Source organism: Euprymna scolopes, chromosome 9, assembly GCF_053919585.1.
Source record: "Euprymna scolopes isolate OS-2025 chromosome 9, ASM5391958v1, whole genome shotgun sequence".
NCBI lineage: Eukaryota > Metazoa > Mollusca > Cephalopoda > Sepiida > Sepiolidae > Euprymna > Euprymna scolopes.
Genome location: NC_136490.1, coordinates 135,312,480 through 135,324,881, shown reverse-complemented (window position 1 = coordinate 135,324,881; position 12,402 = coordinate 135,312,480). Strand labels below are relative to the sequence as shown.

General features: G+C 33.7%; 1 protein-coding gene across 1 annotated transcript in view; it reads right to left on the bottom strand.

Moving 5' to 3' along the window:
* LOC145284852 (uncharacterized) overlaps positions 1-8,037 on the bottom strand; it is a 281,510-nt gene extending 273,473 nt beyond the window's left edge. The window contains exon 1 of the mRNA XM_080133846.1: positions 4,896-8,037. Within this exon, the coding sequence (XP_079989972.1) occupies positions 4,896-4,935 (40 nt within the window). The 5' untranslated portion in view covers positions 4,936-8,037. The remainder of the gene's footprint in view (positions 1-4,895) is intronic.
* Positions 8,038-12,402: the final 4,365 nt, after the last annotated feature.

The following is a 12,402-nucleotide window of genomic DNA, read 5'->3' as shown; positions in this document are numbered from 1 at the left end:
TTCCATTTCGCTGCCTTAAGCTACGGCTGATCTCCAAGATTGATGACAAATAATGAGGCATGAAAACAATTGAAACCTTTCGTCTCATTATTTTGTTTCTTTAGAAATTACTAAAAATAGTAAAAAATAAAATGACGTATTAACTAACTTTAATTTGTATAACGGTTCAATACAAATTTCAGCAAAGAAGCAAAAAAGAAAAGTAACACCACCAACAACTTAAGATGACTTATGGTTTAAAGATGAGTGATTGCGGTTAATTGGTTAACGACACAAACTAAAGACTTGAGTGTTCCAAATTCGTTCCACAAAAATCACTTTCAGTTATGATGTTGGCAACCTTCACATAATCCCCCCCCCGTAAGTACCCAGTGTCTTTTTAGAAATCATTTTTATTAGAAAAATATCGGGAAAACCAATACCAACGCTAGAATCTTCGGATCTATAAGATATGATAATGATTAATTAAAAAAATATCCAGATGAAAAGTGGAAGTTTTTTTTCGATGATTGTATAAGTCATATCTTTTCATTTTACAGCGTTTGTTTTTAGATTAAAGCAACAAAAACTATTGTGCAACTCTGCAACAAAGTTTCCTACGACATTAAAGAATAAACTGTCCCCATTGTCTCTCTTTTCGATGAATTATTTGTATTCAAGCTAACTCTAGTTAAGTAAGCTAATGTGCGCACGCGCGTGCGCACACACACATACAAAGTAAATACGTTCAAATGAACTGAACTAAGAAAAACTATATTTTCAGAAGTACTCTATACATATGTTGAGCTATTATTAAAAAAAATCGTTTGAAATTATATTCAAGAAGAATTTGTTGAACCTTTGACGAGACTAGTAACATCGTTAAAACGTTGATGAATCCGCGTAGGCCTTTTCTGATATTTATATTATTTCACACACACACACACACACACACACACACACACACACACACACACACACACACACCACACACACACACACACACACACACACACACACATATATACATACATATATATACATACATATACACACATACATACACACAAACACACATATATATACATACATATATATACATACATTTATATATACATACACGCATATATATACATACATGTACATACATATACACACATACATACTCATATTTACATACACACACACACACATATATATTAATAACATTAACTTATGACTGATGACAAACTTATACTATTTATTGAATCATCCAATATTTACAAACAGGAAATACATTAAAAGTTATCCCTTAATTAATAAATTTTCGAAGATTTACACTTTTCATATAAAAAGAAATGAACAGTCCATTTCTAGAAGAGTAGAAAAATTGAAAACATATATTTTGCGCTCGTCAAAATATTCGTTATAAATTTGTTATATTATAATTACTTGAAAGAATCACTTTAAAAAAAAAAATAAATATGTCATCACTAGGGCTATGCCAACACAATATGATTTTCATTGTTTTGACTCTCGAGTATATATCCGACGCAGTCAATCAAACGAGAACCACGTAACTCGCTATAAAAACATATATATCTTATATGTTTTTATACACGGATACACACTCGAGAGTCAAAACAATGAAAAGAATATGCTGTTGTCCCAGTCCTAGTCATAACCATGGTGTCGCTTATTTTACGATCATCTCATGTCTTTACTCACGAATTAGAGGATAAATTCGGGCCTCGAATTTGACCTCAAATTCTGATGATCATAAAATGTAAAAAAAAACACACTTAATTCTTTTATATACTCCATGACTCACTGTATACAAATACATTGCGAAAAATATGATCTGTCAAATACCGCTAGTCACAACTACCAGCATGCGTATGCATATAATATATTTTTTTACTTACGTAAAACTTATCCATGAATGTACGTTTCATGCTAACTAGCAATCATCAGCGTGGCTTGACTTAGTATGAAGCGCGCGTCTATGGATGAATTTTATGTGCCTAAAAATTATATATATATATATATATATATATATATATATATATATATATATATATATATATATATATATATATATATATATCCCGTAAAAAATTGGCGATTTAATATACTTCAACGACAGCTCTTCCCGACAAATTTCAATGAATTAAATGCTCGAAACGAATGACCATTTTAACTGATATCGATGATCAACCCGATTATCGATTACGTTCACAAATTAATAATAATTACTTTCATTCAATGATTGATTTATGATTACAAACAAAAACAAACGGTGTACCAGATCTAAATTAGCTTTTTAAAACTCATTTTTCATTTATGATTATTAATTATTTTCTTGAGTTTTTCAAATGAATTTCATTTTTGTGTATTCTTTTTTCAACACGAAAAAACAATACGTAAGTACAAATAAAACCAACACTTCCGTGTTTTGTTTCTGAGCAAAAAAAAAAAAAAAAAAGGCAGAAACATTTCACAACACTGAACTCGGAATATTTGCCATGCACGAAAAAAAGGTTGTGAACATATAATTGATATTGACAGAAATTAACTTGTATTTTCGTTAAGTAATAAACCAGATTAACTAAATAATTAAATAAAAATAAGACTGAAAGAGAAATAAAAAAGAAAAAAGTCAGATGAAAACATTAAATAAAAAGAGTAATGTCATCCCAATGTTTGTGCTCCCAAAACACGCACACACAAACACACGCACAATAAATATTAATAAATAGAATAATTATACACTGAAAAAAAAAGTAAATAAATAAATAAAATAAAAACAGCAACAAGAAAACAAATCAAGAAAAAGTTCTAAAAAGGCAGAAAGTTGCAAAAAAATAAAATAAAAATGAAAAACCAAAAGAACACATGAAAGATTGCAAAAAAAAAAATAAAAATGAAAAACCAAAAGAACACATGAAAGATTGCAAAAAAAAAAAAAAAACTACACAGACGAAATATCTCATTTGTCAGCAAATAAAAAACTAAAAAGAAAAATGTCATGCAGTCGGTTTTTAATTCTTTTTTTTTTACTTCAAATCGAAATTATTTATTAAAACTTTTTTTTTAAAATCAATGTTGGACATCTTACAATATAGACAACAAAAGGAAAATGTAATTAAAAAACAAAATAAATATATATTTAGTAAATAAATGTTAGTAAACGCAATACAAGTTAAAACATTACATTTTTCGAACGATTGGAAATATGTATTGCGTGGGTTTCAAATAATATTTGGTTTAATTTTTGATCTGTGGGCCATTGTCGAGATTGCCCAAATGACCGTCTAATGTCAGCCATCAGACTAAATAAACACTTTACGCGCACGCGCACACACACACACACACACACACACACACACACACACACACACACACACACACAAGAGTAAGTTATATTGTCTTTGGTAATAGTTATAGATATTTTTCTTTACCACTTTTCGCTTTGTTGCCGATACTAACAAATGCCCAAAATGTTTATTTTAATGTTGAGATGTACGCGCGAGCGCACACACACACACACACACACACACGCACACACACACACACACACACACACACACACACCGTGTAAAAAACAAATCACCTGTTTAAACAATTATTTATTTATTTGTTTTTTAAAACTTAATTCCATTTAAGATAGAAACGTTTATAAACAGTAAACAATTATTAATTTAAAAAAATACAATTTTCAATTAATGAACTTTTACATAGATTTGTTAATCATGGATAACACCCTAAATACTAGTGTGGTATTATCCGATATAAATAAAACTATGTGACCAATTCTCGTATGATTATGTGCGTGCTTCTCGCCTCTGCGTGACTCACACATTTTTGTTGCTATTCATCGATTATTTATTGAACAAAAAATGACATAGCGTAAAGTACTAAAACGAAATAATAAAAAAAAACTTATATAAAAATACTTTAATTACGAAATTAAATCCATCAGGATGCATTTCTGTTTCTTCGTGAACTCTCCAAAATTTGAAAGAAATTTGGAAGCATTGAAACTGTTGAATAGGAAATTATTTTTATGGCTTTAAAATACTCACGGAATAAAAGCTTGAAAGTTCTGGCAGCTTTTTACATCCGGTTAATTTATAAAGATTAAAGCATTACCAGACGTTTTATACAGTTAACAACCGGCAACAGTTATACCCCGTTGGCATATAATGAGTGTTTTATGCCAAATTGGTCATGGTTAAATTTGTGCTCATTTTTGCATTAAATACTAATCCCTATTAATTCCCCGATTGTGCATCGCACGACGCACGCACGGGTACTATAATACTTAGTTCGCTGCACCGTATCGTATCGAAAGTCCATTTAAAGTTCAGCTTGATCAGCAAGGTAGTTTCTAAGAAAAAGTGGAACGGACAGGCAAACAGACAAACTAAGAGAAATATAGGTATAGATTAGGTCATTACTTTATAACAATTTTGGTCGATTACAAATTTAATCAATAAATTATACAGTAATAATTAAATTAAATTTTCAAAATCCTATAAAAAATATAATTTCGTAAACAATAAATAAATAAATAAATAAAAAGGGAAAAGAAAAATAGCGAAAAAAAAAAAAAAAACGAAAGTGAAGACTCCCGGGTAACTTCGAGCGGGTGCAGCTTATTTATTTATAGAGTTATTTAATCGGGTAGGAGGTATCTGGTTTTTATTAGAGTGTCAACGCGCACGCTCGTGCGTATATGCTTATATGTTTGTGTGTGTGTGTATGCGTGTGCGCGCACGCATGCGCGTGTGTATGTCTGTGTGCGTGTGCGTACGCTCGCACTTGACATTTGACGTCGAACGAAAAATCTTTTCTTTTTTTTTAATACATCATAACTGAGAAAGAAATACAAATGAAAATTAATATATTTTATATGTTTGGGTTTATTTACTTACGTTTTATCGGCTTCGGATGGGACTGTTTCCTCCTAGACATGTTAAAACTCCACTGACATCCGCTTCAATTGGCCGGTATTTGGCTTCTTCCCTCTTCAACCAAGCCATGCGCTGTCACCTCTAACCTCTCTCACCTCTGACCTCTTTCCTCCTACTCGCGCTCTTCAGGCTATACTCCTCCTCTCACTGCTCCTCCCTTCAAAAGTTAACCTCCTTTTTTTCTTTCTTTTTTAAACCACTTTTTCCTTCATATTTTATTCCTGAACTTTTTTTTATTTTATTTTCCCTTTCGTTTTTATAAAATTTTTTTTTCGTTCAGTGTATTTTTTTTTTTTAAATCTTGATTTTCTTTTCAGATTTGTTGTTATATATAAGATTGTTTCTGATATAATTAATACGGAAGGATGCAAATTACAACGATTTTTTTTCGTTTCTGATTTGAATATACATTTTTTAAATTTTATTTTTTGTCGCTCATTTTGTCTTTCTACTGTTGCAATTAGGTTCCAATATTATGAAAGTTTGATTTTACTAAAAAAAAAAAAGAAAAAAAAAAGAAAGACAACTCCCTTAAATTATTTCTCAACGTAAAAACTTGATTCAAATTAACCACCTAAAACATAATTTTTTTAAAATATAAATTTACCACAGAGACGATACAGAAAAATCTTATTAAGTTACCATAACATTTAACAATAACACAATTTTGTAATAACTTTTTCAACTATTGAACGTTTATGACAATCAATTTACCCCGTGTGACGTTTGTTTAGTTTTTTTTTTAAATGCAAATTTTCTATAAGCGCAATCTTGTTTGATTGTTCACGACACGTGTTTGTTTGTTTGTTTGTTTGTTTTTTTCTTACGTTTTTAATACAAAACTCATAAAATAATTAAAGACACAATTCGTCTATTTTTTTTAATACATAGGTAAAAACGCACACGTTTGATAAAGAAATGAAGAGAAATAAGAACCACTTTACTTTAAACGACAAAAACAAAACATACTACGAAGTTAACAGTACAAGTAGAAACACGCTTCCTATTTTAATAATAATAATAATAATAATAATAATATATAGTAGTAGAAGTAGTAGTAATAATAATACTAATAACAAAATAATAAAGATAATAATAATAACAACAACAACAATAATAAAGTCGATAGTCGCACACCCGCAGTTTCGGACGCAACTATTTCACAGCAAATTATTTGTGTCCGTGTGTAGAATACTCTCAAAAAAACCACCACAAGTCTTCAGTTTCTGTGATGCAATTGTAGGTTTCCGTGTTTAAACGCAATAAGTCGTTGTGTCCAAGTAGTCCTTCTTCAGTATGTGAAAAAAAAAAAAAAAAAAAAAAAAAATCCGTCAAACAATGGTTAGACTTTTTAAAAGATTAAAACCACTTATTATACAATACACATATAACTGATATCCGATTTTTTTTCCTTGTTTTTACAGTGTTGACCGTGACATAGTAACCCAACAATTGAAAACATTTTGTTTTATAGCAATATACGACTTTATTAATGAAATATTTTTCTCTGGAATATACATTAATACGTCGTTGCAAATAAATGTATTAAAAAGCAAACACATATAATAACGTTTATTTTCCGCGTTTGTAAATAGAATATTCCTTTTTATGTGGACAATAACAACACGGCCAATGTTGTTTTTGAGTACAGTTGATATAATGAATAATAATGACAATAATAATGATATTAATAACAAAAATGATTTAATAATGATAATAAGAACCACGGTACAAAATATGCAGGGTTTTTTTTTTTTTTTTTTTTTTTTCAAGTTTATGTGTCTTCGGTTTTAATTATGTAAAATATATAGATATAAACAAATGGTTAACAAAAGCAGGTAGCCAGCAGCCGGCTCCTTTTTTTTTTTTTTTTTTTTTTTTTATCCTCAACGACGTCAGCTGCGTGTTGTCAGTAAGTTTCCCGGAGAAGAACTGAACAGCGGAGACTCAACTACACACACCCGCGCACATAATCAGAGAAAAGACAGACTATATTGGCTGAAACAAAACTTTAACTACTACAACATCACACGCAGGGTTGCCTCTGCCGTTTCGACTTCTGCCACCATTTTGAAAACATGGCTACCCCTTCCTCTTCTTCTTCCCCTCCTCGCCCTCACTCGCGTCTTATCTCACGTTCTATCTCTATCTGACAATCTCTTTATCTATCTCTCTAGCATTCCCCTCCCCGTTCCTCCGATTCAAGACCGGGCCCTTCTGCAAGCTTATCGCACCAGGCTATCTCTCGCTTTTATCTTAATCGTCTCTCCCTCTCTCGCCCGCTCGCTCCTTCCTTATTTCTCCTCTTATTTCTCTCGCCCGTTATCGGGGTTTCCTATCTTTCGCTCTTTCCTTCATCGTCTCCCTTTTCTTTCGTCCTCGCCCAGTCAGTCATGTTTATCTGAAAATCGCTTATCAGGCCAGGACTTTTTTCTTTTTTTTTTCTCTCATTTATTCCTTTCTTCGTAGTTGTTGTTGTTATTATTCAACACCCTCTTCTTCTCTCTATTTAATCTCTATCACGCTCTGTCGCTCGGATTCTCTATCTTTATAAATATTTGTTTACTCTCTCCTTTTATAAACGCACTCGTCTCTTTTCTTCATTTAGTCTCTCTCTCTTTCTCTCTCTTTCTATCTCTCTCTCTCTCCCTGTTTCTCTCTTTTTATCTTCATTTTATTTTTTCTTCTTTCATAATTAGCGCTCTTTCACTGCTTGTATACTTTCTTTCGTTTACGTCTTCTTCTTCTTCTTCTTCTTCTTCTTCTTCTTCCCGTCGTTATCCTCAAAGGGTTACCTCCCTTGAACTCTCATTTTTTCCTTTTTCTTTTTAACTCTTTTCGCCGATCTTTTTCGAATCGTCGCTTTCTCTTTCTTATTCCCCCACCCGCTATCTCAATACATTTTTAAAACTAAATGTTCCCTTTCTTATTCATCCTCTATTTCCTCTCTCCCTTCCTCTTCGTGACCCTTTTTCTTTCTCTTTAACCCCTTTCGGTTATCTCATTCGAATCCACTTACCCATTTCTCTTTCCCTATTCTGTTCGCTTTCTTAGTTACATCATTATTATATTCTCTTCGTTTTCCGTAATAAGTTTACGACGGCGTAATATCTTCGCTCTTCCGAGTCTGCACTTTTTTTTTCTTTTCTATTAACGAACTTCATTATTACGTTGTTCTCTTCCCTCTCCATTAACCTCTTCCTCATCCCCTTCTCTCTCCTTAATTCTATCAGTCTCTTGGTTCATCCCGTTACTTTATTATTGTCTCCCCCTCAATTATTCACTCTATCTCTTTATAATCAATTAACTTCCATATAAAATTACTATATCCTTTCTCTTTCCTTGTGTGTGTGTGTGTGTGTATATATATATATATATATATATATATATATATATATATATATATATATGATTAGTTTTTTTGGAAAAAGAATTCCAGCAGAGTGCTCAATTAAAAGGAAAATCCAAATTTTAAGAGCGTACTTATATTTTGTGTACAGAAAGTTGTTAGTTGAGACAGGTCATTGGTACCGTCGGTTTCAAGCCCGATAATAAGGCCCGTTTAAGGTATCCTTATCAAGCTCTCTTCAGCCAATATTCGTCTCGACGAATATTGGCTGAAGAGAGCTTGATAAGGATACCTTAAACGGGCCTTATTATCGGGCTTGAAACCGACGGTACCAATGACCTGTCTCAACTAACAACTTTCTGTACACAAAATATATATATATATATATATATATATACATATTTCTGTGGAAAAATTTTATTTCCTTATAATATATACCTATCCTTATAATTACAGAGCACAATATATATATAGTTTCCTAAATGTAAATCGACTGAAGGTATGGGGTTTATAAAAAATGCTGAATGGCAAGCAGAGTCTAATTATTGTATAAATTTTTATTCATACGAACATTATTGGCTACATATGTGCATACATATTTCTGTTGCGATTTCGTCAGAAATACAATCCTTGTGAGATCGACTTGATGACGTTGCATTTCTAAAGAAATCGAAAATGGAAACATGTATGCACATATGTAGCCAATAATGTTTTCGTAAATAAATATACTCTTGCTCCCCCCCCCATACATGTGCATGTATGTATATATCTATCTATGTATATCTCTTTCTTACCCCTCTTGTAATTATTGATCATCTATCTCTCTCTCTTTCTCTCTCTCTCTCTCTCTCTCTCTCTCTCTCTCTCTCTATCCTACCTTTTCTATCCACCCCTTTCATTAGCCCCTCTCACTTCTTATCCGTCCACTATTTAGTAATCTTACTTTCTCTATCCAACACATCTTTAATTACTCACGTTTTCTTTTCTTTCCTCCTTTCTTTCTTTTCTTCTTTACCGCCCTCGTTATTAATATCGAAATCCCCACTCTTTCATTTCTCCTCTCTTTTATTTTTCTCTCTCCCTCTCTCTTTCTCTCCTCTTATCATTGTCTACATCTCGCTCTGAACTCTCCTTTCTTTCCCCCTCCCCTTCCCTATGCCGCTTTTTGCAATTCATTATCGCTGTCTAAATCTCACCTCATTCTCATTCTCGCCCCCCCCCCACTGTATCTTTCTAACTTATCTAAGTGTCTCCCACTCTCTACCTCTCTGCTTATCTCTCTATCGATTCAATCATACTCCGTCTCTATCTTTTTAATTCAGTCCACATGTTGTCCGTTCTTTCTTTCCTTCTTTCTTCCTTTATCAACGATTTCATCTGATAAAAGCGAGTTCGTATCTATGTGCGCTATCACCACTGAATTTGTGTCAGGCTCAACATTAGCACAACCCAATTCAGCCTTGTTTTCCCAGACGTATGAATAGAGACATTACACACACACACACACACACACACACACACACACACACACACACACACACACACACACACATATATATAAAGCGATACCTATGTATATGCATGTGTATGATTGCATTGCAATAAGCGTTAGCACACACACACACACACACACACACACACACACACACACACACACACACACACACACACACACATATATGTATGTATGTATGTATACGTTTATATGTTTACAAGGGGTCACCACATATCAAGGTACGGAGGCCACTCAAGGATAAGAGTTAGTATGTCTACTGTAGTCATCGGGATAATAAAGTAATAATTGTAAGTAGTGGAAATTTGGTGTTAGATTATTTAAGAAGACGGTTCAGTAAGAACTTCTTTACGCAGGATGTAAAAACGACAATATTGTAGTGAGTCGGAAAGCAGACTAGCGGACCAGAGTTCCACAGGTGGGCAGTTCTAGGAAATAAGCTTTGTTCATGGAATCCATGTTTAGGTTTAGGTACCGATAGAGAGCGATGGTAATTATCGGATATATATTCTATATATAATAAATGATAAATAATTATTTTTATACTTACAGACACTGAAGTTTTATGCTTACGTAATCATCAATGCAGGAGATGAAGATCAACACTGATCGAAGGATTTAAACTCCTACACGAAGCCAACTTTGATTCCACTCCATTAACAAGAAACATATCCCAGAACCACCCTCATACCCCCATCGTAAGCGGGGATAGTCTCCTAGCGGCTTCGGCTACAGGGAGACTGGATAGAGTACTCGTCACGGATCATTTGTCGGACTGAGGTACGCCGCTTGGGTATCACCCTGGAGGTCCATCCTCCCAGGCCTTGCCACCCGGCTTCCGAGTGGGGCAAGTTTATTGCTTGTCGCCTAAGGCGCCCTGACCGGGGAATGCCAATAGGGATGTCCAGGCAATTTTTGTTGAGGCAAAAGTGCCCCTCCTTTAAGGGAGCTTGCTTCTTCTTCACCTTCCGACCTTGTGTAACATTTTGGTGGACACCAAACAAATATCTACCCCAGAGCCACCGTTCACCGCCACGAAATTTAGGGAAATTTTTTACAATAATGCAGCTCAATGTTTAATACAGACAATCTTAGAGTGATCAAGTAAGAGGAAGTCACGATCTCGCACACAAGGCTAATTGACCGACTTTTTCAATTTCCCCGACAATGCGCAACCTTAATAATTTTATTACTTAAATGGCCGGCAATAATTATAAACAAATATTTTTTGTTATATATATATATATATATATATATATATATATATATATATATATATATATATATATATATGAGCGTGCGTGGGTATATGCTTGCGTGTTTGAGCTTATCCCGGTTATTTAATACAATAGTTTAAACACTTACATTGAGGACATTGCCAAAGCTGTTATAAAGAAGGTGGGCTCCCTCTACCATACTAGAAATTACGTACACTATAGAACATTCAATATCTTTACATCGTCACAATTCGTCACATATGGGTTGGTGTATTTACCATTAATCTTTTACTCTTAGAGATGATCTAAAAAAAAAATCTCAAATCTAATATGTCCCACACTATCAGGCAACCTCCGACCTCTCTCCCGTTTGCCAAAATGTTGCATCCCTGTATCTGTTTTACAAGTACTTTGATGGAATGCACTCTCTGACAAACCCAGAAAAACTGTGACACCTAAATATACTTACTCCTGACACCTGACCAATTACAAAATCCCACTGCTTCACTGCTAAACTGCCTAGATATGGGAATGACTTCTGCTCTAATAGTTTCTTTCTTCGATCTGCTAGACTTTAGAATTTTTAAAAGTACCTTTTAACTTCAAACAATGCCCAATGTCACTTGGATGTAAGGGGTTACTATTTGGGACCTAATTTGCAGGGATACAATGTAGGGAGTTGAAAAGCGAGATGTCTGTTCGCATTACACTTGAACTTCTGCATGTCAGTACAGCCAGGGAAGCAGGGGCCTTTGGGGTATTCCTAAGTCAAATAGTTCGAGGGATGAAACTATCATCAGTGCATTTTCCATTATTAGCCATGGTAATCAGTTGTTGAGAAGGTTTCTTGTAATTATTAAAGGAAAGAATCTTATTGGCATCATTGAATGTTAACATCAATTCCACTACAGACTAGAAGACTCCCTCTAAGGTTTCAGCCATTTCCTTAAATATTTGCTCATCCGGTTTCCCCTCCTGTCTGCTTTAGAGCGTTGTGTCATCAGCAAATATACTCATCTCAAAGACAATTTTATCAGGGAGGTCATTTATGAATAAAATGAATAATAAAGGTGCAAAAATCTACCCCTGAAGCACATTCGTGTTTATACCATGTTGTTAAAAATCAACCACTGAACAATTGTATATCAGTGTATATCATATTTTGCAAATCTAACTTGAATTAACCAAGTAGAATAGAGATATCTGAGAATGTCTTTCTTTTGCGTGACAGCGGCATATCAACCCGAGGGTGAAATTGCCTCTGGCCAAATCTATCAACGAAATCCTGCTGCGCCGAGAGATCCCGCAAAGAAGTCTCTGTGAAGTACGAGCACGACGCATATGTGACAAGGGGATCGCCATTAGGGATCGCTGAGGGTTCACATATCG